This window comes from Rattus norvegicus, chromosome 18, assembly GCF_036323735.1.
Source record: "Rattus norvegicus strain BN/NHsdMcwi chromosome 18, GRCr8, whole genome shotgun sequence".
NCBI classification, from domain to species: domain Eukaryota; kingdom Metazoa; phylum Chordata; class Mammalia; order Rodentia; family Muridae; genus Rattus; species Rattus norvegicus.
The window spans coordinates 16,517,391-16,545,163 of NC_086036.1; the positions used below are offsets into that span (position 1 = coordinate 16,517,391).

The following is a 27,773-nucleotide window of genomic DNA, read 5'->3' on the forward strand; positions in this document are numbered from 1 at the left end:
CTTCAGTTCTAGCTTGGTGGGTTTTTTTTTTTTTTTTTTTTTTTGCATCAACATTCCAGGGTAGGGAAAGGTTGGTACTATTTACTAAAATTGGAAAATTTGCATTGTAAATTCTGTTCGATGCAAGCAGGGAATTCAGAACTGTGACACCTCATCGGAGCTCTTTGTGCTGATTAAATTTCTGTCTCCAGGCCAGAATTGGCAGCTTACTCTACTTAATTCTCATGGAGTAATGGTGTTGAAAGAGTATTTCTTTGACAGTTGCCCTCGGGGAAAACTGGGCGAGGCTTGTTATTTAGGCCAGACAATCAAGTGGAAGAAAATAACAATAATGTGAACCGTAGGTCTTCATTTTACTCTGACATTACCAGCCTCCATTTTCAATATTTATAGGGGTGGGGAGGCTGGCGAATAGTGGAAATCAGAAAAGAACAAATCAACCTCAAAGTTCAGAGTGAATTTGAATGGTCCGATTTAAGTAAGTTAGAATCCCATCTTTAAGTTAGAAACCCTTCCCAGAAATCAGGATTGAGTATTCGTTATGGTGTGCTCATGTGTTCCTCTGTGTGTGTGTGTGCGCGTGCGTGTATGTCTGCATGTGTGTGGGCGCATGTGCGTGTGTCCATGTTCATTTGCCCAGTCATTGCTCCCTCAAGCTAACTCGGATTTGAAAAGTCATCGCTGGTGTCAGAGTCCTACTCTATTGTAGCTGAAGAGAGCATAGCCAGTCCTCATGATTCTGTTGTCTGCCTTTTCCGAGTGTCCACTCCCACAAAAGTACTCCTGTCTCCATTTCTTTTTTTTTAAAGATTTATTCATTTATTATATATAAGTACACTGTAGCTGTCTTCAGACACACCAGAAGAGGGCATCAGATCTCATTACAGATGGTTGTGAGCCACCATGTGGGTGCTGGGAATTGAACTCAGGACCTCTGGAAGAGTAGTCGGGTGCTCTTAACCGCTGAGCCATCTCTCCAGCCCCCTGTCTCCATTTCTAATGGGTAGGTCACATGTCGTCCCACTCACAGTCATCAGGTAGCTGTGGTAAGGGAATTTTAAATTTTTTTTTCTTCATAGAATTTGCTTTTGTTTTTATAATTTTAGTAGAAATGAGTAGGAGTTATTCAAGTTACATTGTCAAGTGGTGAAATGACTTATAGGGTAGTTCTAGAACATTCATTCTGTTACTGATCTAGGCCAATTTTGTGCCTTATACCAGAAGCTGAATTTATTGATTAGGTAGTCGGATGTGAGAAGGAGGAATCTCCAGGTCTCAATCCTCCTCCCCTTCGATGGGGCTAAAACAATACAGAAAGGTGACCTGGTGTCTGGGAAGTGGTGGGCTAGACAAAGGAACACAGTCAGGGAGTGACTGCATGTGTGTAAACAAAGGTCATGTTTTCTCATGGGACAGTTCTTCAAAAGAAATGCCAGTGCTGGTAAACTCTAATGGTAGAACTTGGTCCCTCTGATGTCAAAAGTTACCCAAAGGACACTTGGCATAGGCCCAGGTGTGAAGGGTTGGAGGGCTTTAGACAATTTGAAATCAGCAAAAGTTAGCCTTCAAGTTCCTGAAAAGCAACAAGACAGCCACTGTTGTCAGGTCTGTGCCACAAAGAGCAAAAGAGGAGCTGGGGAGATGGCTCAGCCATCCAGAGAGCAAACCTGAGTTTGGTTCCCATTGTCTGTGTCGAATGGCTCATGGCCACCTCTCCCTCTGTCTCCAGGGAATCTAACGCCCCCTTCTGGATTCCACAGGCACCTGTATTCACATGCACACATTTTAAATTTAAAAAGGAAAAGGAAAAAAAATGTTTTTACCAAAGCAAAAGAATGGAGGAGGGGTTAGCTAAAAATGACTACTGGCGGCAATATGTCAGAAGGGTTCTTTGTGGAGAATGTGGGGTGCCTCAGCCAAGAAGGGATTTTCTCCTCACTGGGCCATGGCATTTTTGGTATCTTTGGCTAAAGTAAAGGGCATGAACAAGCAGGCAAACAGCTAATTTAGGACTGCATTCATCAGTGTGTCCAACGTGTAAAGATTTTTTTTTTAAAGAATCAGAACTGAGAACATAGCTCAGTGGGAGAGCACTTGCTTACATGTGCAAGGTCTTTGTGTTGATGCCCACTCTTGCAAAAATTTATAAATTTAAAGAGGAAACCATGGGCTGGGGAAATGGCTCCATGGGCAAGAGCGCTTGCTACAGAAAGCCTAAGTACTGGAGTTGAAGTCTCTGTAAAATTCTAGGCGCATGCCTATAATTTGGGTGTTGGGTAGGCAGACGTAGGGGAAGGTCAGGGGATGTCTAGACTGGCCAGCTAGTCTAGCCTAATTTTTGAGATCCAGGTCCAGTAAAAGACTGTCTCATAAAATAGGGTAGAACATGATTGTAGATACCCTGACATTTACTGCAGTGTGTGTGTGTGTGTGTGTGTGTGTGTGTGTGTGTGTGTGTGTGTGTGTGTATTATGTATTGAGCTTTGCAGATGGCCAGAGGTTGGACATACCTGAATTCTGTAGCTACAGTGAAAGCTAGACAGGGGCAGTGTTGGCAGGAATTAAAAGTGACTTCATGACCTGCTAGAGGAAACATTGAAGGTGGGATGGAGAGACTCTCTGGAGGTTGCAGGTGAGGAAGGAGCTTGAGTCTGGCATAGCCAACTCCAAGTGCTATCATTGAGGACCTGCAGGATGAAAATATGCATATAAAATAGAATGAAAACGAGAACAACCCTCACCCCCCCTAAGCACAAGGCCGTCTATTTCCCACCATTTTATTTACTAAAAACACTAAGTTGGTGGTTGAGACTCACAAAATCGATTTCACAACTTATTAGTACTGTCTGAAATCACAAGTACAGAGTGGTCTCCAGCTGGAGCCTGGGTGGTGGAGGACGGCATGCTGGAACAGAGCCGTGGAGGACTCCAGGGGAGGAAGGGTGAAGAGTGTGTAGAGTTAAGGTGGAGGACCATCAGAGCCTCCCAGCACTGCTCCCAGCAAAGCCCTTAGGACTGACCATGGACCACAGAACAGAGGGCTGCAAGCTTCAGAAAGGAAAAGAGAAGGGAAGGGGAGATAGAGGAAAAGGAGGGGAAGGAGGGAGAGAAGAGGGTAAATCGTGGGCTTAGATGTTGCAGCACAATTCTGAGTGGACCCCAGCCGAGGGCTCACTTGCTGCCTCTGCCCATAGTGCTTCTGGGATTTTTCCTCTAAGAGCAGAACAGGAGTTGGTCTGGGCATGGGTGAGATGCAGTAAACACACACAGCCCATCTCTTGGCTGAAGGCAATTACCAAGCTGAGGGAGGAGACAGGGAGCAAATATTTGAAGGCTCAAGAATAAATATTAACAGCAAACTGGGGATGACGTTTAGAATATGAAATGACATCGAAGAGATGGTGTGTTTATTAAACACTCCATGCCTGCCTTCGTATCTCTGTACTGCCACCCCACTGTCCCCAAGCAATTCCTAGGTGAGACCAGCTGTGGGGACACTTGGAAAAAGCAGGAGCCCGAGGATGCCTAATAATCTGTATAGGAGAGACAGTGGTCTCAAGGGGATAGGATCAGTGATTGTCTGATGTGGAAACTATTGCAGACGGTAAGCAGCAGAACAGGTTAAATATGCTCAGCCCCTTGGCTGGAAAACCAGAAGGGGAACCCCAGATGACCTTGAGATATCGAGGAGATACCAGAGAAGGTGTGTGTGTGTGTGTGTGTGTGTGTGTGTGTCCTACAGATATCAATGAGATACTGGAGAAGGGGTGTGTGTGTGTGTGTGTGTGTGTGTGTGTGTGTGTGTGTATGCGTGCATGCATGGGTATCTGAATGTGTGCTCATCAAAAACTATGTTTGAGTGAATGCATGTCTTAGAGAATGCACCAGAGATCTAGAAATCTAAGCAAGCTTAAGCACAGTGCAGGCCCACCCTGGTCATTATGTGCTCCTCAAACAAGACCAGACTTAGAGAGCCAAACAAAATACACCAAGCCCAGATCCCATCCTGGCCACATGGCAGGACCAGTCCAAAAACATAGGCAGCAAAGCCTCTCCCCCCCCCAAAAAAAAACCTGCTGCGGTTTTTTTTTTTTTTTCTCCAGCCCCTTTGGAAGGGAGGTCAGAACTCAGGGCTCAAATTGAGTCAGGTGGCTGCCTGCTTAAACAAAATGGGGATGTTTTCTGTGATACTTAACCAAAAGCCAATGTCTCTCGTCATCATTTTCAAGTTATCCAGGATCTAAGCCAGTGTTACTTGTCAAGCAGTAAGCTCAGACAATCTCGTCTTATTGGGGAAGGAAAAACAGTAGATCCCAGTGACAAGGGTAACCCGCACAGTGGGTCTATCAAAGGCGTAAACACAGTTTTATAAAAGTGCTTCAGGTAGAAGATAAATAGAAATATACAAAACCCATGCAAAGTAATAGATGGAAAAAATTAGCAACGAAGATAAATAGAATTAGGAACTTAGCAAGATATTCTTTTTTTTTTTTTTTTTTTTTTTCTGGAGCTGGGGACCGAACCTAGGGCCTTGCACTTGCTAGGCAAGCGCTCTACCACTGAGCTAAATGCCCAACCCCAGCAAGATATTCTTATTGGCAGACAGACTAAGTTCAGATACACCAATAATTTTGTGATATGTAACTAGCTTTATCACAGCAATTAAAGGCAAGGCTTATCAGAATAGGAAAACAAAAGTTGACCCAACTAAATGTTACAAGTTATCTTGGTATACATAGTTCAAGAACAAAGTGATACAAATACTAATCAAAAGAAAACAAAATGTAGCAACACCATGACAGGAAAGTAGAGTTGAAATCAAAGACCGGTGAAGAGGATATCACCATGGCTAAGGGCTCTTCCTTTCAGATGGCCAGAGCTTTGACATGTGTGGAGCCCAAGTAGAAAGAATTGGTAAGAAACAGGAAAATCACATTTTATCTGGGACTTCGCTTTCCTCTCTATGACCAACAGACCTGATAGAGTGAAAATCAGCAAGGCTACCGAGGACTGAACGGCACCGTCATCTGCCAGCTCACCCTAACAGACAGTTCCAGAGCCTTCCACCCAGTGACAGAAGAGTTATATGCATTTTCTCATAGAGGCAGAACAGTCACAGGGTAGGCCGTATCCCCAGTCGTGAAATAAACCATAACAAATTTTAAAGAATTGGAATCAGATGATGTGTTTTCTGGTTGTAATGGAATTAAACTAAATCAGTAACAGAAAGATAATAGGAATATGTCCAGAGACTTGGACTTAACACACTTCAGAATGACCCATGTGTCAAGGAGAAATTCTCAAAGGAAATTAGAAAATAGTTTGTACCAAATGAAAAGACAATGTATTAAATTTTGTGGAATGTGATACATGGAGGGAAAATTACAACACCACAGGCTTAGACCAGAAGAAAAGAAAATCTATAAACACCCATTTTTTTTTTTAAAAAAAGGCCAAACATAAAAATAGTCTGAAAGGTAGAAAAAGAAAAATAGTAATTGAAAAGTATAGAAACTGAAAAATAAGAAAAATCAGAGAACAAAAAAAGCTGGTTATTTTTAAAAAAATAAAAATTGTCAAGAATAGTGTGGGTGTGGGAAAAGACAGCTGTTGCCAACGCTAGGAAGGAAAGACAAGACCTGGAGTTTCTAGGTGAGCAGCAGGGTCAGGCCACTAATGATCCTAAGTTCCAAAATTGACAGCTTAGACAAATGGACCTGTTCCTCACCGACCACAAGCCACCATAGATGGGGTAAGCTGCTGTAGTAGAACTGCTGATGGCACTTCTAAAGAAAGGAACTTGCAGTCAACAGCAAAGGACTCTCTAGGACCACATGGCTTCCTGGCAAATTCTACAAAACATTTCAAGACAAAACAAAACCGATGTTATAAAGTCTCATCCAAAAAAAAAAAAAAAAAAGAAAGGCAGAGAAACACTTCCCAGCTCGTGTCATGAAGCCAGAGTCCCCATGATGTGAAAAGCAGACAGACAGAGGGTACAAGCCAACATGTATCCCCGGCAAAGATGGGAATCCTTAATGAGATGTCAGCAAATCGAATCCAGCAACAAATAACAAGAAGAGTGCACCGTGGCCAAATGGGGTGCCAGGCTCATTTGATGCCTGAGCTTCAGGCAGTGTAAACCACCATCAAGCTCTCTGTGAAAAGCCACATTCGTGTCGGTTAGAATCATGTCCGTTAATGTCAAAAGGCTCCTGGCCCACGTCATCTGTTCACGATCACAAACGCTTATAGGACTCTCTCCTGAAATTCACAAAAACCTGCTTCCAGCATTGTAACTAATGTAAGGATCTAAGCGTACTTCCTCTTGATACTGGGAGCAGGGCGTGGGTTCCACAGTTTCCACTCCTGTTGACCATTAAGGCAACATTGTAACTAGCCTAGGAGAAAAGACCCAGTTACAGTTTTGTAAGGAGGAAACAAAATTGGTTCTTTTGTTTTGTTTTGTTCTTCCACAGATAACATTATTGCCTGTATAGGCAATGCTAGTAAACGTCCAGACACAAAACAGAGGCGAACTTCCTACAATTAATACCTTTGGCATAGTGTCTGTTGCGAGAACAACACACAGGCCTCTCGCTGTTCCTATTACTAATAAGCAACGGGGAATGGAAAAATTAAAAACCAAAAAGCTATCTACAGTAGCTCCAAAGGACGGCAACCACTTGTAAATTTAGGAAACAAAAGCTGCAAAATGTATGCCAGATCTATAGCTGAAGACTAAGCACAGATGGGCGCAGCCAGAGGGAATCCACAGTAGTTAGCTCGCTCAATTTATGTATTAGAAGCTCACGTGCTAACGGTGATCTCTCAAAATTTGTCCATAGACTGTAACATTGCAGAGTTTTTCCCTTCTCTCTCTCTCTCTCTCTCTCTCTCTCTCTCTCTCTCTCTCTGTGTGTGTATTTGTGTGTGTGTCTCTCTCTGTGTGCTTGTATGAACATGTGCATGCATGTGTGTGTATGTACTTGTATGAACATGTGCGTGCATGTGTGTGTATGTGTGCTTGTATGAACATGTGTGTGCATGTGCTGGAGGTTAATGACAGGGATCATTCTAGATTGTTCTTTATTCATTCAGGCAGGGTTGTTCAATCCAACCTAGAGTTTACCTATATGGCGAGTCTGGGTAGCCAGTTTGCTCTTCACTGGGCTGGAATAATCGGTGGATTTCCAGGTACTTCTGAGAGATTGGGGGTGCATGGGTGGGGGGAATCTAAACCACTGGTTTTCAATCTGTGGGTCATAGCCCCATGGTGGGGGGTCAAATGACCCTTTCACAGGGGTCACCTAAGACCAGTGTGGATCATAATAGTAGAAAATCACAGTTACAAAGTAGCAATAAAATAGCTTTATGGTTGGGGTCCCCACAACATGAGGAACTGTACTGAAGGTCACAGCACTAGGAAAGTTGAGAAGCACTGGTCTATGCCCAGTCCTCAGGTTTGCGTGATGTAGACACGGTGCTTCCAAACTTTATCCACGCTTATTTGAAAAGAAACATAAATAGCCAAAGTAATACTGAGGAAGAAAAATGACACGGGAGGAATCAGAGCGCACAAGTGTAAAGACTTAGCAGGAAGCTGTGATTGGCAATGTGGATATTGGCAAATATTTAGATCAAAGCACAGAAACTGACCCACATGGACACAGGCTGTGGAATTTTCTAATTTGCAAAAGTGTTGAAATAAATAGAGAAGGTCTTTTAAACAAATGGCCTTACATCAAGTTAAATGACAAGATAGAACTTTAAACCTTGTATGATTTATCTCAAAATGAATCATATAGCTAAATAGAAAAGTAAACCAACGGTCGTGTTAAGAGAAAGTCTTGGAGACTCTGGGTTGGGCAGGAGTGGCCCCTTAAGATCACATGACCTGCCTCTGAGAGATGAGCAGTAAGGGCTTCCACTTCCAGAGCTGAGGCTCACCATGTACTTCGTCAGGGTGGGATTGATGTGGGAACACACTTAGGGGCACCAATGCCTGGGCACCATTCTAACTTGGTCCCTGCCAGTGCCTCTGCAAAGTGGGCATATCATTGCTATCATCTCACTTTTTAGATACACGAAACAGAAAAATCAGATGTTTCATCCATGACCAAACAAGGAAAGATCCCAAGGGATCTTTTTGGGGGGAACTAGGGTGCCACCACTACCCTCTTCTGCCTGTTGTGTATTTTAAAAACACAGACCAACAAATTTCATGGCTCCTTATGACCCAAACACAAGTGTGTTGCCATGACACCTACTTTTTACTTGTGTGATGTGCTCTCAGGCGCACTTTTAGCTTGTTGGGTCTTCACTATTGATACCTTTTGCAGGATCGGCTCAGTAGAGTCTCTTTAGCGCCATCTTGTGTCTAGAATGGGTTTTGCAGGAAGGATGCTCCCTCATTTGTGCTGGGATGAGATCTATTTCAAGGGTGGGTTTTGGATTATCCAGGTGTTAGGCCAAGGCATTAAGCACAAACATTCTGGTAATCTCCATCTCCAATCCGAGAAGCTGACAGAATCAACTTCTTCACTTGTCCCTCTTGTTAACAGTGGCCTCTGAGCAGTTTGGATAGAAACTATCATTCCAGCCTCCTGAGTATTGTGAGGGGAGGGTGAGCATCATAGGGTGGGCTTCTCAGGAGGTCATAGGGTCCAGTTAACATTCTTGCATCCCTAGTGTGACTTAGCATACAGGCTAAGAGGGACTAAGGACTGGAGAAGGGCAGTGGCACCAGTCCCTAGCTCTGGGTAGCTTGAGAGAGGGGGGGGGAGGGAAAGACAGGAGGCTGAATACGCTGACTTCTCATTCTCAGAGCTTTGCAGAAGTGGGGACTGGCCTCTCTGAGGGAGGAAACGATGGACTAGTAAAACATTCATAAACTACAAAAATCATCACATATTTCATCTGCCTTGTTTTGACCTTTATTGTTTGCTTTCCTATTGCAGAAGTAACATCGTGTGATGTGCATGGTGGGAAAATATAGAAAAAGAAGAGAACATTATGCACTCAGTCCTAAAGCTTCCTGTGACAGCTCCTTCTTTTCCTCTTCTTCTGCAATGCCACAGAGCTCAGACTTAACCTAAATGAGGCCCCTCCCACTGAGCCACTGGCTTGCTTCGCATGCCAGATTGTGGCAGGTGTAAGGTTTACTTGTAGAAACAGCACTTTGGGGAACATCCTTTCTTCCTTATTTATGGTTTATATTTTGGTTTGTTTTTAATGTAGATCCTTATTAAGACAGGCTCAGGCTGGAGAGATGGCTCAGCTGTTAAAGGCGAGGCTCACAACCAAAACTATAAGACAGGCTCTTCAAGTCACGTGAAGAGACATGTAAAGAGGCCAGTCGTCCCGACTGCAGAGATGGCCTCCACCACTTGGTAGGTAGGAGTCTGGAGCGCAGCCCTTCAGGTCTCAGTGCCTGTCTATTTGCCTGTCAAGTAGAGTGATGACTGACCTATGGGCCTGTCATGTAGACCACAAACAAGTCGGTTCTCAGAACCTGCTCCAGTAAGGTTGAAAGGAATGATTGCCTAAAATTCTACAGCAGCAGCAATGTACTTGATTGTACAAGTATCATTTTGAAAATATTCCTGGGGCTGGTGCAGGTGTAAACACCTGAGGCTAAGTTCGATGACCAGAGTTCAATCCCTAGAACCTGCATAGTGGAAGAGGAGAACCAGTTTTTGAAAGTTTCCCCCAGACTTCCACCTGATGCCATGACGTGTGTGCACCTGCATTCCGACACATCCACACATGAAACATTTTCAATCCTGATTATAATGAGAATGTCTCCAGTGTTTGGACACTAGCGAGAATATGTTATGTGGTGTTTATTGTGTTGAGTATGTATCCAAGATACTTCTCTCTCTTTAGCTTTATGTATTCAGATGCAGTTTTTCTTAGAATGTCTGCATTTGACTATTTGCTCTCTATTTGGTGAGGAATGATGAGGTTTTAGTGTCTCTCACACACATTTGTCTACCTAGATCCTAGAACAGAAACTATTTTGTGTCGTGCTTTTGGTTTTCAATCAGTGCCATTTCCTATAGATTATTTCCTAAATCCTATCAGTCCATTCAGATGATTACCCTTAAACTAAGGATGAGGAATCATTTCATTTACTCTTCTATAAGTTCCAGTTTTCCAATTGAGATGTGAAGGCAGTTAGGATGGCAGACACAATTCAAGGGAACCTGCTGAATCCGGATACTCACCACCTCTTTGTGCAATGTCTGCAGTCAGAATAATTTTGATGTTAATGAAGCTGTTTAAAAATAATACATTGAGAGGAGTTAGAGAAAGGATTGAAGGAGATGAAGAGGTTTGTAACCCCATAAGAACAATACCAACCAACCAGAGGTCCCAGGGACTAAACCACCATCCAAAGATTCCACATGGACAGACCCATGGCTCCAGTTATATGTAGTAGATGATGGACTTGTTGGGCACTAATGGGAGCAGAAGGCCTTGGTCCTGCCAATACTAGAGCCCCCACCCCAGTGTAAGGGAATGTCAGGGTGCGGAGGCAAGAAGGGATAGGTGGATGGGTGGGGGAACACCCATGTAGAAGAAGGGAGGGGGAACTGAATAGGGGGTTTATGAATGGGAAATTGAGAAAGGGGATAACATTTGAAATGTAAATTAAAAATATCCAATAAAAAATACATTGCACTTTCTTCTTGGAGAATGATAATAGAAGAGTAATTATGTTTCCTTGAACTAAGAATTTAAGATTTGGAGTGACAGGTTATTTTGGGGGTTCCCCAGGGCTATGTATGTGCACACTAAGTAAGTGCTCTGTCCACGAGCTTACAACCTCAGCCCTCTTTGCATTTTTAAAATTTTGCGACTCCATTTCACTAAGTTGGGCACACTGCCCTCGAACATGCGATCTTCCCACTCTACCTTCCAGAATAGTTGGCATCACAAGTCTGTGCCACTATGCCCGTTGTTTTTAAGTCTGACATTTTCCACCATAAAATCTTTGAGTTCAAGAACATTCAAAGCAACACTTAAATACAGGATTGTTCTTTCTCTAAAAAACTAAAATTGAATTCACTCTGGATGTATCGATGAGACACGGGACCTACTGACTGCAGCCTGGGACCCTGGTTGTCTTGGGAACTGTTATACTCTCCTGATGCCATCTCGTGTTCAGCTTGGCCCTGTCTTGGACCACAGACACATCAGGATGGAGAAGCATGCATTTATACATCGCGGTGCACAAACCTAGTGATGGCGATGTCAGTGCTGTGGTTCTGTCTTCCGGATGCCAGGAGCAGCTCCAGTGCTTTTAGTTCTGAAATGAGATTCCGCTCATTTCAGAGCTTCACACTTAGCTTCAGATTTGCCCTTACCAATCGACAGTGCCCTTAACATGACAAAACCTCAGCTGACCTCATGACCACTGAAGGCTGCGCTTACAAATAAACCCATAGATCTCCTTGTTTCTTCCCTTTGTCTGCAGCACTGGGTCAGATTATGCTGTATGTGGATGGGATGAATGGCGTCATCAACCACAGCGAGACCATCCAGTGGCTTTACACTCTTGTTGGCTCAAAGGTAAGATCAAGGCTTTGTTTCTTTGTTTTTTGTTTTTGTTTTTTGTTTTTCTTTTTTGTTTTTCTTTTTCGGAACCCCTTGTTCAGTCTGCAAACCATTGGGCCTTTGTTTAAATCCTCTTTGAAATGTTTTTGCAAAGAGCAACCCTATTCAACTTTGCTCAAGTCCTATCTTGGTGTAAAGGATGACTCATCCTTTGTAGATTTTTCTTTCAAGCTCAGTTTAATCTGATAGCTTATAAAATTTTATTCTCCTAAGCTGTAATCAAGTGCCTTTGGCATGTTTGGTTTCTAATGTTTAATTAAAATTTTATGCTATAGATAAAGTGTCTATGTGGCCTTTATATTTTGTGGCCTCAAGTGATAGGTGGCCACTGGTATAGGTCATAGATACCAGGAAGAGAGCCCAGTGCTATTACTGGTCCTTGGATTTCCTTCCCAGTGTTGTGATGAGGAAAAATTTCCCTCATTTCATAGTAGAAAAACTATTTTTCCTTGGGCAACTGCAAATGTTTTTTCCCATATCTTTTGGCTTTGTTTCCCATGGAAAATAGGAGCAACTCTATTTTGAAGCTAGGGCAAGTGGCCTTGGAAATGAAGTGGAATGCTGGGTCTATGAGGTTGACTTAGCTAGGCTAGAGGGAGATTTGTATCTGGTCTTCTGTCTTCCTTACATTTGCTTAGAGGCCTCCCTGGTCAGCATGTCTGTCTGGAAGTAGGTCTCTCCATAGCCCTCTGACTAATGTCTATGACCTTAAAATCTGGACAGATTGGGGGAGATTCTTTGAAAGAAAAAGGGACTTTTAATATATGTTACAACTGGATTAAGAAATCTTAATTTCAAGACTGATGTGGTGACTTGGGGCAGGGAAGAGCATGGATGAGCACAGGTAGAAGAGGGTGCCATGGTCTGAATGTGTCCCCTGAACCTATATGCTAGGAGCTCATACAGCACAATGGGGAAGGTGTGGCCTTGTGTGAAGAAGGCAATGAGGACTTCCTTGGTAGTGAATTGTTGCTGTTGTAGCAACGGCCTGAGAGAGTAGGCTTGTTCTCTGCTTTTCACGTATGTCAAGACAGGGCCAATGCCCTTTCTGGTATCTGCAGCAACCAGTTGCCATCTTGGAAGTAGAAGGACTGACTCTTGCTTATGTTTTGAAGATCTTACATGTCAACATACACAGAATTACAGTTCTATTCTCTTCAAAACAAACAATCAGACAAATGAACAAACAACTAGTCTCAGGTATTTTGAAATGGTAACATTAGTAGAAATTCCTAGAGAAGAGGAAGAGTCAGAAAGAACTAGAAACAATGGGGGAGGGGATAAAAAGACTTGGTGGCTCATGTCTAAAATTCCCATGCCTGGGATGATCAGACAGAGGATTACTGCAGGTTCAAGGCCAGCATAGGTTATAGTATGAGATCTTGGCTCAAAACTCCCAAAGGAAAAGAATAAAGAAGAGATGGGACAAACAGGAAGTAGCAGACTCATTTCACAGTCGTTGGCCTGTGTGTCACCACAGCTATGCTGATCATTTTCTTTGGATCTTACTCTGCAGGGAAAATGAACTGAGCAGGGAAACAAGGGGAAATCTGTACTGTAACTAAAAATAACATGGAAACCATAAAATCAGAAATCAGGAGCGAGGGACCATCCTTCCCTGGCTCACTGGTTCTCAGAGTCCTTGCTTGCTCCATGGTAGTCCCTTCTCTGACTCTATTTATGGTTGACCAGTTGTCTCTTCCTCACCCACTGACTTCATTAGCACTAGACTCCATGGAATGTGTGCATTTTCTCTTCACCATTTGTTTTTCCCAAGAGCCAGTCTTCAGCACTTGCTGACTTCCTTTTTTTTTTTTTTTTTTTTTTTTTTTTTTTTTTAGCTGAGGATCGAACCCAGGGCCTTGCAATTACTAGGCAAGCACTCTACCACTGAGCTAAATCCCCAACCCCACTTGCTGACTTCCAGGCATTGTAAGGCTGGGCAAATATTGTCTACTGAGCTTGTGCCTTGGTGCCTATGGTCCTGCTTTTTTTAAAAAAAAAAAAAGGCGAGGGTATGGGGCTGGGGGTTGGGAGTGGGGAGCAGTGACTACTGATGACACCTGAAGCTTGTGACTCATTCACTGTGATGTCAGACAAGATCTTGAATCACCCTACTGGGTATACTCAGTTCCAGGTCAGCAGCTGAATGCAAAAAACAGCAGCCACTGGCAAGTTTTGTTTTTTTCCAGCACAGTTCTCCTGAGATGCCCTTTTCTCTACAAAACTTGCTGATACCCTGCCCCTCTCTTTCATACGGGTAGTGAAGGATCTGGAAGAATTGGTGCCTCAATTGGAACCTTTAGGTTTGGAGAATGAAGCCTCAGTTCTGTCCTTAGCACACAGATTAAACAATACAGCCTCCTAGGTTTCCTCAGAGCAGGTGAAGAAGGCCAGGGAAGCTATGTTTTAGTTTCTCCTGTTGACAGATTCATGGCTTTTAAACCTGAAAGGTTTACCTTGACAGCCTGCTGGCTTTGCCTTATACAGGCAAACACTGATAAAGGAAGTGCTGGTTAAAAGAAGAATCCTGTTGTTCTATTTTTCCTAATGCTTGACTTTCCTCCCATGAAAGGCAACATAATGTGACTTTGCTGCTGCCAGAGGGCCATTATGCAATGCACATTTGTAGTTACTTGAAACTCCAGAGAAGAAAATGATGTATTTGCAGCCAAATAATGACTTTTAAAAGAGAAAAGCACAAAATGTTTTCAATAAAGTCTTTCTGTTTACATGAGCCCATCTCTAAACTTCTCAGTCAGAGGTAAGAGGCGGGTGCCCTCACAATGACATGTTAAGGGTATGTAGTTTTTTCTCTTCATGCACCTGGAATTCTGATTATAATTGAGATAGAACAATCCTGTTTTATAGTTTGGCCTTCTATCACCCTCATATAGAAAACCTTCTCTATCTTCCATTCTGGCCCTGGGTGAGACGCTCATCTCCTCATCAGGGATTCTCGTGATGTTGCCATGGAAACCACCCATCTACCTTTGCTCACTGTGCCCTCTATTTCTGCCAGCGCCACCGCATCTCATTCGTCCAGCTGTGTGCCAGGCTGCTGTTCAGACAGCAATGGTTTCCTTTGCATCCGCATGCAGATGTCCATGCCGCTCTTCTATAACCCACTGCTAGTTTAGGGAGGAATGAAAAGAACCATACCACCTTCTCTATAACCCACTACTAGTTTAGGGAGGAATGAAAAGAACCATACCACCTTCTCTATAACCCACTGCTAGTTTAGGGAGGAATGAAAAGAACCATACCACCTTCTCTATAACCCACTGCTAGTTTAGGGAGGAATGAAAAGAACCATACCACCTTCTCTATAACCCACTGCTAGTTTAGGGAGGAATGAAAAGAACCATACCACCTTCTCTTACACACACTCACATTCATGTTACCCCCATGAAACCTCATTAGGACAGCAGCTTCCATGGCATTTGGAGCAAGGGATAGAGGAGAGGGAAGATGGCCGGGATGGAGACAGTTACTATGAAGTGATGGGGGTCTAAGAAAGAGTTGCAGTTAAAAAGGAGAAAGAAGGCACTGTGGAGACATCTCAAAGAGCAACTACTGAGTCTAGATTTCTAGATTTAGAAAACTTGAAGCAGGAATAAAAAGTGAGTCACAGCTTGGAGTGGGAGCGTGCCTCTGGCAGGAACATGGAAGTTGGTATTAAGCTTGGAAAGGAGAACTGAGCAAGTGACTCCCACGTCCCAGTGCTCCCTCCCTGTGTCAGGACACAGTGCTGGTTGCTGAAGAGATGAGAATGAGTAGCCCTTTGGTCCTGAGGTCACAAATATTGTGTCGCCAATAAATATTCAGTGACCCACATGTAGGCTGAGACACGAAGAACGGTCTTAGTTACACACAGTTATAGAACCCTAGCAGTGGTGAATGCTGAACCATGGTTAAGATGGCCATGGCATGACTCACATTCCAAATCCACAAAAAGGAAGTGGTCCTGCCGTGTGGTTCAATCCTTATGGACACTGGAATTGCCGGGAAGCTATTCTTACAGAGAAGGCATCTAGACCATTACCAAACACTGGGCCTGCTGTTTGTCAGGCAGCCTGAACCTCCTAATTCCCTGTGGAGGTGCTCTGAGCATTTAAAGGCAGTTGTCTGGGACTGAGGATATGTACACACACACACACACACACACACACACACACACACACACACACACACACACGTGCGCGCAACCATCCAAGAACTATGTAAACACAAGGACCTGACATTGCTTTCAAAGACCCACATTAAACAAGAACAAGAACAAGAACAAGAACAACAACAACAACAACAACAACAACCGGTGGTAGGCATGGTGGTGTGCTTATATAATTCCAGCACTGGGGAGACAGAGATAAGGAGACCCTTTAGGCTCACTGGATAACACCCTAAACTACTAAGTCAGTTTTAGACCAATAAGAGACCTTCCTGCAAAATAAAGGGAAAAATAAAACTAAAGGTGCCTGGGTCTGAGTAGTGAGAGGTGAGGGTGTCCTCTTGACTCTACGTGTGGTCAGTCATACACACATGAATATGCACACACATGCACATTTTAAAATTAAAAATGTAAGGATGGCGGTTCTATAAGTCTGTGAACGCTACAGCGTATGTTTTGCTGTAGATGTCTCAGGGACCCGATAACTAATCTCTCACTCTACTGGTCACCAGCTCTTTTTGGCAGCTGGTAGAAGGTATATGGCAGCCTCCTGGGATACGACATTTTCTTCCCCAAATTCCATCTCTGCTTTCGTGGGCCTTTTAGCAGCAGCCCTGGCTACAGGCTGAAATTGGCCTGGCAGTCCATTAAACTTCCCTGGCTTTTTCTCATACACCATACCTGCCAGTTCTGCATGTCCGTGACTGATGGTTGTGTATCTAAATGCAAGGCATTGCAGTTTTCCCCGTTGATCAGACTACAGTTCCAACCTCAAGATAATTGTGAATTCTGTCTTGGCCATTTATCATCTTAATGGTTAGTGCCAGTTTTATATAACATAAATTTAATAAGCTATGCCTCTTTATTATAGACCAGAATGCTGAGTGGGGGGGAATGTGGACCAACCAGCACAGACTCCATGACAACACTGATGACTACGGCGCTTTATGGCCACTGTGGAGTGAATGGGGAGCTGCCTTGCTGACCGTTAACCCATTGTCCCCAATGTCTTCACACGGCCTTTCTAAAATCAAGATAGACTGCATCTCACAACACATGCTAGGGCTTTGGGTTTCAACACATCCTTTGTGTGGCTCATCTTTCATCTATAAAGCCTGAAAGCTGAGTAGATACAAATGTGTAAAATTCTGGGCCCTGTTCCTGGCCCTGTGTCCAGTATCATTTGTTAATACCTCCTTTTCTGAGAAGTTCACTCAGCACCCTAGTTTAGAGACATGCTCAGTTGAGACCACTGGGCCTGATGCTTCTCTTCTGCCTTCAAGCATCCATCTAAAAACTTCCTGGGGCATTTTGTGAGGGATCAGTGGTGAGTTCAGAAAGCTATGAGACAGGATGCTGTTTCTTTTAGAGTTCGTATGCCCCCATCCTCTTTTTGGTAGTTGCTAATATGTGTGATTTTACACTGTGGGAGACCTCTCTCCGGCCTAGCTCTGCTTCTGACCTGCCTCAGGAGCGCACAGAGAGTCAGCCACAGCTGGTCCTTGTGCCTGTAGTTTCTAGGACTTGCATGCTGTGGTGAGAGCTACATTTGGCTTTCAAGAACTCATGAAAACCATCACACACGAGCACGTTTTACTGCTTGGTAAGATGGCTCCACCACTACACATTGGGAACATGTTGAACAACATGGACTCTGCTTGGTCATTGAATTCTACATGGCCTTGCCAAAGAAAGTCTCAGAACACCAGTCAGTTCCCTGAACCGTACCTGTTGTCTTAAGTCAGTACTAGATTTAGATCTTGTGTTTTTTATTGACTTTGAAATGACTTGAATTAATAAATGTTTCATTTATAGAAGCTGGGCTAACGTTAATTTTCAGAATGAAGTTCATGACAACAGATTAAAGAAAATATACAAGCTTATGGATGTTCACAACATCTTGATATTATTATAAAAACCAATATGTAAAGCTTTTCAGTGATTATAAGAGTCAAATGTTCTCTTTGTGTTAAAATGTAGAAATTTTAAAAAGTAAAAACAAGCAAAAACACTACTCAGAAATGCTACCATAGTTAATCACAGTGATTCACTTTGAAACCTTTCTTTCTATTTATTTTTTTTCTTATATAGTAAGTCCTAAACATATTCTAAACATTTTCTGTCATCGTAATATTTAAAATATTATTTAATGCTCATGTAATGGTGACGTGAATGACTGAGATATGATTCATGGGAGTTCATTTCATGTTTGTCAAGTGGCTTCCAATTGAATGCTATATTTAAAGCTATTTTAATATCATTAAAACCTATTTAGCTGGTGAAGTTGCGTTTGAACTTTGTGAGTATTCAACATTCCCTTAGGTAGGTAGGATTTCTAAAGCTCCCTGTGTTACCCCGTGTAGTCATGGGCCATTGGCAGGATGACACTGTGGTTAGAGTCAGTGTCCCTGTAGGGCACAGTCCTGGCTTCTCTGCCTGTGCACACTCAGAGTACTAAGTCCAGTGTATGTAATTTCTTTTCTGTGTGCATGCACATGTGTGTGCTGGTGTTTGGAGGTCAGAAGTCAACCTCTGATATCATACCTTAGACACTGCTCACTTTCTGTTTTCTAGACAGGGTCTCTCACCAAGGAGGCTAAACTAACCATCTAGGGGCATGGGGAATGGGTCCTCTTGCTTCCTTAACACTAGGATTACAGGCAAGCCACACCCCGACACCCTCCTTTATTTCATATATTTTGGGATTGAGCTCAGGTCCTTAATGCCTGCACGGCAAGTACTTTACTAACTAAGCCCCTCCTCTAGCCCCGTAACATGTTTGATTTCCCAAGCCCTTGCTTTTGGAAGATATTAGCATGACACTAGAGGAAAAGGCCAAGCCTTAGAGGGACAGCCAGCAGAGGCCCCACTGGGGAAGTATTACTTCTTTAGTCATTATGAAGCTTCAGGAAGCATTATCTGGGTCCCCCCCAACTCTTAAAAAGCTTCACTATGCACTAGCCTCCCTGCTTCACCATTTGCAAATGTATTTTTCCTGTAAAAGCAAGGAGTCAAAGCAGGAATGCAACTTGATGCTTCTGCCACTGTGGCAAGAGAACACAGCCATGTCCCAGCAGCCAGAGAGTCCCAGCTGGTGACTCAAACCTGGGAACACACTTGAAAGAATGCAGAAACGCAAGTAGTCAGGATACTCTTTCTCCAAAATGAAAATACTGTTTCCATCTGATAGGTTGGTTGCTGGTTCTCAGGGCAGCAGAGGCAGGGAGTTCTGGGAGCCATCCCAGGAGGAGCCCTGCAGGCTGGAGTTCCCTCTGTCAAGGTTCTGCCTGGCTGTGTACTCACTTGATGGAGACTCTGGCAACCAAGTTCTCCTGACAGCACGTTCCCTGTGCCAGGCTTACCTGCCGTCTGCTGGCATGCGTCCAGGACTACTTGTTTGTAGAAGAAAAGTTCTTTTCCTTGGAAAATATTGTCTATCCTATTTCCACAAAGCTTATGTTTTGAGCCAGTCGGAAAGATAGGCTCTTTCCTGGCTAAGGACAACTATCAGGTTGACCTGTTTCCTTTGGTCTCATTTAAAAATTGGCCAGGTAACAAGTTCTTTTAGCCTTCTAGAATGTGGGGTTTTGTACCCCAAACTGGGCGTGCTGCTTCCTGTAAAAGCATCCAAGCTTGTTGGTTTCCAGTGTTTCTTCTGCAAGCAGTAACAAGATGCCCCTTAACCGGCATGCTCCTGCTGGGCTTTGGAATCCCTTTCCCATCCGCAAAGGAGCGAGTTGATGTTATTTTATTAATTGACCCGTTTCATTTTCTTCACATTTTATTTATTGTGTGTGAATGCGTGAGAGTGTGTGAACATATTCGTACCACATACCTGTTCGTGTGTGCAGGTCAGAGGACAACTTACACATTAATTCTTTCCTTCCATCCTGTGGGTCCCAGGGGTCAAACTCAGGTCATCTTGTTGGGTAATTGAGCCATCTCTCAGGCCTTCAAATGACTCTTCCTAATGATGGTGAAAAATTTAGCAAAGTGGATATTTTCTGATGTCTGCACAGCTCTAGGTAAACTCCACCTAAATTAATCATAAAGATTTGTAACTCTTTGTTTTGTTTTGCTTTTTTATCTTCATTGCTGGACAGCTTGCTCTATTTTATACTACACAAAATTTCTTATCCACTGTTAGAACCTTAAGATCCCCCCCCAAACCGCCCCCACACACCTGGGTTTCACTTTTCATGAATTGGCTTCTTTCCACAGACTGTACTGTCAGAAGCAGGCAGCTGTCAGTCTCTGGGGCCATAGCACAGCGGCTTGGTGCAGGTGACTTCCTGTCCTAGCAGATGTGCCAACCCTGATCTTTTCATTCCCTATGAATTCTTGTGGGCCAGTGCCCAGAATTCTGTGCTTGAGATCCTGTGTTTGGGCCTGTGCTTCCTTTCTGATAATTACCCCTATCATGTTGCAGACAGTCTATTAGAGGTCGAGAAGGGAAAGATCTTGGAGCCTAAGTTTTTTTGTTGAACCATTTCATAATCATGGAGGCCCTTAGGCCTTAATTTGAAGTACTTGCTTCAAAACTCTCAACTTGACTGTATGGCATTTGGACAAAATGTTAAATAAGGGGTCTTAAAGATGAATAATTAAGGGCTGGAATTTTCGGTGGACTAGGAGACAAGGGCTCACTCTGTAGACCAGGTTGATCTGGGACTGATTTTATAGCGCAGGCTGGCCTCAAACTTAGCAGATATTCTCCTGCCTCAGCCTCTAGTGGTGTATTACAAACATGAGCCAACACGTTTTCACATACCTAATCTGTTCTAAAGTATAGGTAAGTGTATTAGAAATATGGTAAAGCCATATGGTTCAGGCTGTCTTACAGTTTCTAATCTGGTTAAAAGATCAGCATCCATTTTTGTAGCACATACCCATGCTACTTTAATGGGAAATGAAACAAAATGATGTGCTTTCCTAATCCTTTTGGTAGTTTATGTCCTGAGATTGGGCACTTGTTTATGGTTGGCAATCTGACAGCTTTTACCGAGCGCCATATTTAACCTGCCCATGGCATCGTCCAGTGAAATGCACATGAAGTTCCAGTTTAAATGTCTTAAGAAGCTGCCTTGTTTTCCCTTCAGGCTTCTGGTGGCTGCACGCTAAGAACTAGACGCCCCCTGCGAGCTTACTAAGAGAATCAGAGCCCAGTAAAGCAAAATGGTGATCCCCACATGCTAAGCCCTTCTCAATCCTCTCTGAAACAAACATTGGAGTCTAGCGTATGTGTGGGGTGTGGAGGCTCCGTCCTTGGTTATTTAACGGGCACATTGGCTTTCATAAAGGCTCTTCAGAGTCCATTTTATGCTGACGAGGAACACAGAGTGCAAACTCTGAGTGCACTGGAGTAGTGCTCCATCCAGCCATGCTGCAGACGTGCTCAGTGTTCACAAGGTATGGTAGCTGCGTGTCCCCCGCCTCTGTACGCCTTTCATGTAAAGGGACTATCACAGAGCCCTGCTTAGATCCATGTTTTGGAATAACATAAACAGTATTAACATCATTTTCCAGGGCTGGGAATTGTAGCTCGGTTGGTAGAGCGCTTGCCCAGTAGCTGTAGTACCTGTGAAGTCGTGAGTTCGATCCCTGGCACCACATAAAACCGAGTATAAATTTACGGAAGTAGCTTCTCTGGCGGTTTTTTAGGCGACAAAACCTGATAGCAACTCCCTACTCCTCTGGTACATGGTTGCCTAAACAAGACACTAACAAGCATGGGGCCTCAACCCTTCACAAAGAACCACAAGCTACTCAAGAATGTTGAAAGCAGGCTGAAGAGTCTACCCCAGGGAAGAACACCCCACCCCCACTTGGTAATCTAATACCTAGTGGTCGCCCCTGAAACCATATTCATGAAAGTAGCATTATATGAATGGGGAAGATTGTGTGTGTGTGTGTGTGTGTGTGTGTTAGGAATGCAACACAAGCACACACACACACACACACACACACACACACACACACTCTCATTCACATACAAGTATGTGACAACAATTAATGTAAAAGAAGCCATGAATTTGAGAAAGAGCAAAGTGGGGGTCATATGGAGGGGTTGGAGGGAGGAAAAGGAAGAAGAGAGAAACATTTTAAATTATATTTTAATTATAAAAAAATAAATGTTGTAAAAAAATCCAAGTGAGGTGATGTGCACCTATAATCCCAGGAGGTGAGAGCAGGAAGGTGGGAGGTTCAACACTGGTCCTTACTTCTCTAGGGAATTAGAGGCCAGCCCAGGATGCAAAAGATGCTATTTACGAAGAAGCAACAAAGGCCCTCATAATTTTGTTACAGTGGACAGAGTTCAGCTAGAATACTTGAAATGTAAAGAAGATATAGGTAACTAAGCCCAAAGGCAGAGACTGGAGCCCGAGGTGCTTTGTCAGTGCTGTTGATGTGGGCAGGGCCTTCCACAGCTCTGCTGCTCCACTGAGGACAAGAGGGGCTGGGCTAGCTGTGCCCAGGTCTGAGCTTCCCGACTGTCATCACAGTACTAGAGCTGACCTCTGAGAACACTCATTGCTCCTCTTGTACGCAATGCTCTCTGTGTGGGGAGGGGTGGTATGCATTCTCTCTTAGTAGACAGTAGGCCATGTCCTTGAAGTATGACCAGGCTTGTGTTATACCCTCAGAGTCTCAAAGGGTGCTGGGCAACCAAAGGGGCTCTTGACACTGTTGGAAGTGAAAGCAAAGACTTGTGGATTGGCAGGGACTCAAACATGGCCATCCAGTCTACCCATGTAGGTTTGTAGTTCCTTCTCTAAAGGTCTTACCTCAGGCAGGCAAGATCTCCTGCAGTGGGGTGCCCTTCCTCCTCAGCCCATTTGATTTTGAATCACTGAAGCTCACTCATTGCTGCCACGTCACCTGCCTGTCTACTTCATGACTGCTGAGCCAACCATCCCATGGTGTCACATGCTTGCTTCAGGAGAACATTCCAGTTCTTCTCTCAGGACTACACAGGTTACCGGATGCTTGATACGTTGTAGTGAAACTTTTTTATTAGGATAGGAAGGAGCTTCAGTCTGAGCTGAAAATCGGACCTTTGAGGTTGGAAGGATGCTTCGAGGGCATGATGTGTCTGAGAAGCCATCGGTGTCTGAGCTATACAGTGGTGTACGCTCTGGCACCCTTGCAGCTTGCTCTAACCCCTCCCTGTTCGGAATGTTCCTTCCTGTACCCACCTTAAGCCTGCCTCCCTTGTTTTCTAGTCCCAATATGCTGGGACTCTTAACTGCAGTTCCTATGCAAATATGTCTAAGATAAAATTGGGTTTTGTGAATTTGGGAGTCAAACCCCATGCGTGCCATGAAAACCCAGAGCTAACCTCTCAGCTGCAAAAGCTTTGGGAAAGGCAATGTGCTGGTCTTGGAGGAGGGGTTATGTGGCTGCTGTGCAGGCTGCTTCACTCAAAGAGAGTAACTATTGGATAAGTGAAGGCTACTATGGAGTTATTTAGAAGTAGTGTCCCCTCCCTACGTTTAAGTCTTCACAATACTGCTAATGTGGAATTTCTGAGTAGGAGCCCTAGATGCAGCTGAGGATGAGTCGTGACTTGCTTTCAATTAGTGTCAGGAATTTGCCCCAAATGAACGTTCCGGTGCTCTTGCCTCTAAAGCACTTTAATTATCTAATGTGCTTGCTATTCATTGGCGTAGTAAAGCTTCCGAAAGCACCAAACATAAACTCAGTGGAAGCTAAAGTCACAGAGCTCCTAAACATAGAAACCATGTTTAGGAAATGAAAAGGTGCCCGAAGAACTCCAGAGAGAGGCTTTCTAGCCCAGGAGAGGGTGGCATGAGAAGGAAAGCTTACTTCTCTAGGAAAGAGGGATCTCCATCAGGAGAGGGGGCATTGCTCAGGGATTCTGGGTGCCAGGGACCATGAAAGTCAAGGACTATGACTGCACAGAGGCTCGAAAGGATTCTATGGGACTGACAAACTGGGCCCTGCTGAAACCAGACTCGTGGGAGCACACACTGGGCAGCTGCCAGGTCCGTTCCCAGGAACCACATAATGATATTCTACCTCCAGAGGAAGCCACCAAGCCTGGACTTGCTGGGTTTGTATTTACTTGGAGGCATTTCTCCAGCTTTAAACACACAAAACACGGTTCATTCTTCGAGACTGCCATCCCCCACAAGACCTTGTACTTGTTGAGAAAATGCTGTGGAAGTTAACCTCTTCCTAGACAGGAAGGAAGGGAGAGATGGCAGGACTGGCTGAAGACTAGAATTAGGGATTAGGAAGTCTAAAGTGTTTGGAGGGAAGGGGGGACCTGGGGGTCTCTTGACCTCTGTCTGACCTCTGCCTGGCTTAGCTTGGCTTGGGGCCGTGACCTGTTCTATGCCATTCTGATGGGCTGGAAGGAGAAGTTCATTGAAGATACGCCATCTTCACCTGTACAAGCTCAGTGGCTTCTCCTGTGTCAGAGGACTTGTATAAGAGTAGCTTATGTTCTTAGGCATAGTAGCCTAAGTCTCTATGTCTGTAGGAGCCTTGTAGAAAAGCCCACAAATCATGACTAGAAGACTCTGCTTTAAATGGTGTCTCTCCTGAGCACACAGATGCTCTTCCTTGTCATTGTTTCCCAGATGAGACCATAAAACAGCTGGTCCTTCAGCATTTGCACTCAGTGGTGCTACAGAGACTCTTGAGGTGACCCCCGGTACTCAATTGTGGGGGCGGATGGTTATGATATGTATAAATGCTACACAGTTTCCTGTCACTCATTCATGGGCTCCAGTTCCCCATGGATAAGGGAGGTGCCTCTAAAGGTAGTTCAGTCATGTGCATAATGCAAAGAGGCTCTTTGCATTGGTCATTGACAAGGGACTCCTTCTCATGAAGCTGCTCTTCACAGGCCTACAGAAGGGAAGTCCAGGCCTGTAGTGCTGGTCTCAGGGAGTGAAGGGGCAGGAGAGAAGTTTCCAAGTCCATGGTAAGCTACAGAGTACATGTCAGGGGCACAACTTTGGATGCTATCTTGATGGCCCTGGGTGGAGAGGGAGATGGATGTGTCTCGAGGAAAGCTTTACCTCACGTGGATTCTAGAGTAGTGTGAGACAAGCAAAGGTGACTCTACTAACTTCCCTGAGAGGGGCTGTCACAGTGTGGGGGCCGTGTCAGGAACAGCCCTGGCTAGTAGTAGTTTATGGAATACCTAAGGGGTATCATCTAAAAGATGCTAAGGCCGTAAGACAGCCTGGCCCAGGAGTCTGAGTCAGGACCTGGAAAATAGAAAACATTTAATACTCAATCTCAGATCAACTTTAAAACCCAGGAATAGGATAAGCTTGTCTAGAGAATGTGTGGAAAGGGAAAAAAAAATGAATGCCCAGGCAGAAGGTCTTAGGTTTTTAAAGGTCCTACTGAGCACCCTGAAAGGCACAAGTGAAGGAGTCACCACTCAGGCAGGAGACTAGCGGACCTATTCCAAGAGAGAGCAATTAGCTGTCATGAGCTATGGAGGGTTGAGTGAAATACATGAAGTGGCCATTAGATTTGATAGCACACAGGCCACCATGGACCTGGAGAGCTGAGTTGAATAGTGGAGATAAAGTCAAGCTCCTGTCAAGCCATGTTGGAGAGTGCAATAGTTGCTTGTTTTGTTGGTGGAACAGAATACTCAGATAAAATGAATTTGGGGAGGAAGGGTTTCTTTTGGCTAACACTTTTAAGATATAGTCCATTATGTCAGGGAAGTGACCCAGTCTGGAAAATCTCCCACAGATGTACTGGGAAGTTTGTCTCAGTAGACATTCTAAATCCTGTGAAATTGACATCTGGATTAATGATCACAGGGAATCGTTGGGAAGTGAGGAAGGGGAGCCATGGGCTGTGGTAAGTCTTGGGAGAGTTTTTTTTCCTCTGTGAAGAACTGGACTAAGGACAAGCCTAGGTAAAGGGTAGCATCAGAGAAAGAGCCTGGGGGCAGAGGCATGGAATGGCTTTGGAGAAAGGACTTGAGGCAGGGCAGGTGGTGTTTTAAACTGTCCCCTCTTGAGCTGGTTCTTTCTCTTTGCTATGACAAAGTAAACACCCAACAGGTTTAGTTTGGGGAAGGAGGATTGGTTTTTGAGTCCTGGCTTAAGAGAATACAATGCAAAGTATGGCAGGTAGGACCACCTTGGTCTGTGCTGACCAGAGTTGGAGCTGCAAATAGTCTCCTTACCTCCTCATGGACCAGAAGCAGAGAGGGATGCTGACACAGCTTGCCTCCTTCTTTCTCCCTCTTTCCTTTCATCAAGTCCTCCAGCCTAATAGGATAGTGCTACCCATATTCAGGGTGTGTCCTTTCCCCAAAAGTTAATTCTCTCTGCAACCCCCTCACAGATACATCTAGAACTTTCCCTTGGTCTCCAAGGTGAGTCTAAATCAGATAAGTCAAGGTGATGAGGAAGACTTGAGGGTCCCACCTGTGAGATAGCTGTACAGTGCAGCTCCCTGCTGAGGTCTTCTCACCTTCTCTGTCATGTCTACTCCCCAGTCACTGAAGTGTGGGCACATGCCTCATGGAGTCCCTGGGTCTCCCTCTTGGTGCAGAGCATAAAGAAGCAGGAGCTGATGGTGAGAGAAATGGCAGATTGTTTAACCTGGCATCAATTGATAGATCAGCCCAGCCAGCAGACACTTCTAAGCCTCTAAGTCTACTGTGATTCAAAGGTAGTTCTTAGAAGAAACCCATAGGTTTGAGAAGTGGCAGCAACAGTTTGAGAAGGAATAGACAGCCTGCGGTGGGCCTGGAGTTCTAAGGGGCATCATTTGAACAGATTCCAAGAGGTAGGTATGCAGTGGTGTGTGTGTGTGTGTGTGTGTGTGTGTGTGTGTGTGTGTGTGTGTTTCTTGAGGAAGAGATTGTTAGAAGAAAATGGGATAAAGGAAAGGGAGGTTTTAAGGGAGATATTGTAGCAGCAATTGGGAGGTCAGGAAACTGACCCAGAACCCCTCAGGACTGAGAGATCTGGAGTTGGGAAGGCATGCTAGCTTCCATTGAGTGAGTTGCTCATGGCTTCTCTGAGGGTGAGTTCTACTGTGGTAAAGAAAGATTCTGAGCTGGCTGCAGCTCCTCACAAACGTTGAGCTGTGGGGTTTAGGATCTGTGAGTTCCAAGGCCTCAGGCAGCCTGCGATGCCTGGTTTTCAGTACTGGGGAGTTGGCTCAGGTCCTTGCTTACCCAAGCTTGCTAGCACTTGTGGCCTAGAACAAGTCATTTGACATGTTGTGCCTGCTTCCTCACTGGAAAAATAAAGACTGTGACTGCTGTCATTGGGATCAAATGAAGTCCCCCAGCTCAGCATGTACTAGCTTACGTTGTTGCAAGCTGACTATGATTTCCGGGGTTAAATGCCTTAGGTTTGAGTTTCCACTGATCACTAGCTGTGTGATCATGGACAGTATGCTCTGCCTCAGATTCCTGATCTTCACAGTTGAGGAACACTAATACCATCTGCTGAGGTATCTAATAAAGGGTAAATGAGGAACCAGTGAAGGAATCTGGTGATCCCTGAGAGAAGGTCCAGGTTTGCTGGATCACTGGGTGCTGGCTGTGGGTGAAGGGGATGATGCATTCGCGTGGACTGGGATGCCCACGCTTCTGTGTGATGTTCTGTCTTTTCTCCAGTTCCGCCTGGTGGTGAAGACGGCCCTGAAGCTTCTGCTGGTCTTTGTGGAGTATTCTGAGTCCAATGCACCGCTTCTCATTCAGGCTGTTTCTGCTGTTGACACCAAAAGAGGTGAGCAGTCCTTGCTCTGGGGATCAAGATCCCAGTGTCTTAGATAGGGAGGCTTCCCATCTTTCTGAGTAAGTGAGCACCTGCCATGCCATCTTCCTCCTGTGCTGTAACACCCCTTCCTATCTCATGAGTTCACAAAGCTCCCAAACAACCTTTCTCTCTGCTATGCTGTCATCTGTTGACTTGAGTATGCCCCACTCATAGGTGGGGTCTCTGTCTCCTGGCTTACTGTT

The 27,773-nt window shown here is 44.5% G+C and overlaps 1 protein-coding gene and 1 long non-coding RNA gene across 8 annotated transcripts in view; one reads left to right on the forward strand and one right to left on the reverse strand.

Moving 5' to 3' along the window:
• The window catches only part of Fhod3 (formin homology 2 domain containing 3), a 432,679-nt gene that overhangs the window by 249,561 nt on the left and 155,345 nt on the right, over positions 1-27,773 (forward strand). For all 7 annotated transcript variants that reach the window (XM_017600804.3, XM_017600806.3, NM_001415720.1 and 4 more), the window contains 2 exons: positions 11,483-11,577; positions 27,429-27,540. In XM_017600804.3, coding sequence (XP_017456293.1) covers positions 11,483-11,577; positions 27,429-27,540 — 207 coding nt within the window. The remainder of the gene's footprint in view (positions 1-11,482; positions 11,578-27,428; positions 27,541-27,773) is intronic.
• On the reverse strand, positions 839-6,177 carry LOC134482922 (uncharacterized). Its single transcript, XR_010059653.1, has 4 exons — positions 5,729-6,177; positions 2,511-2,687; positions 1,668-1,764; positions 839-1,041 (listed from the first exon to the last, which is right to left on the reverse strand). It is a non-coding gene; the product is annotated as an uncharacterized LOC134482922 (long non-coding RNA).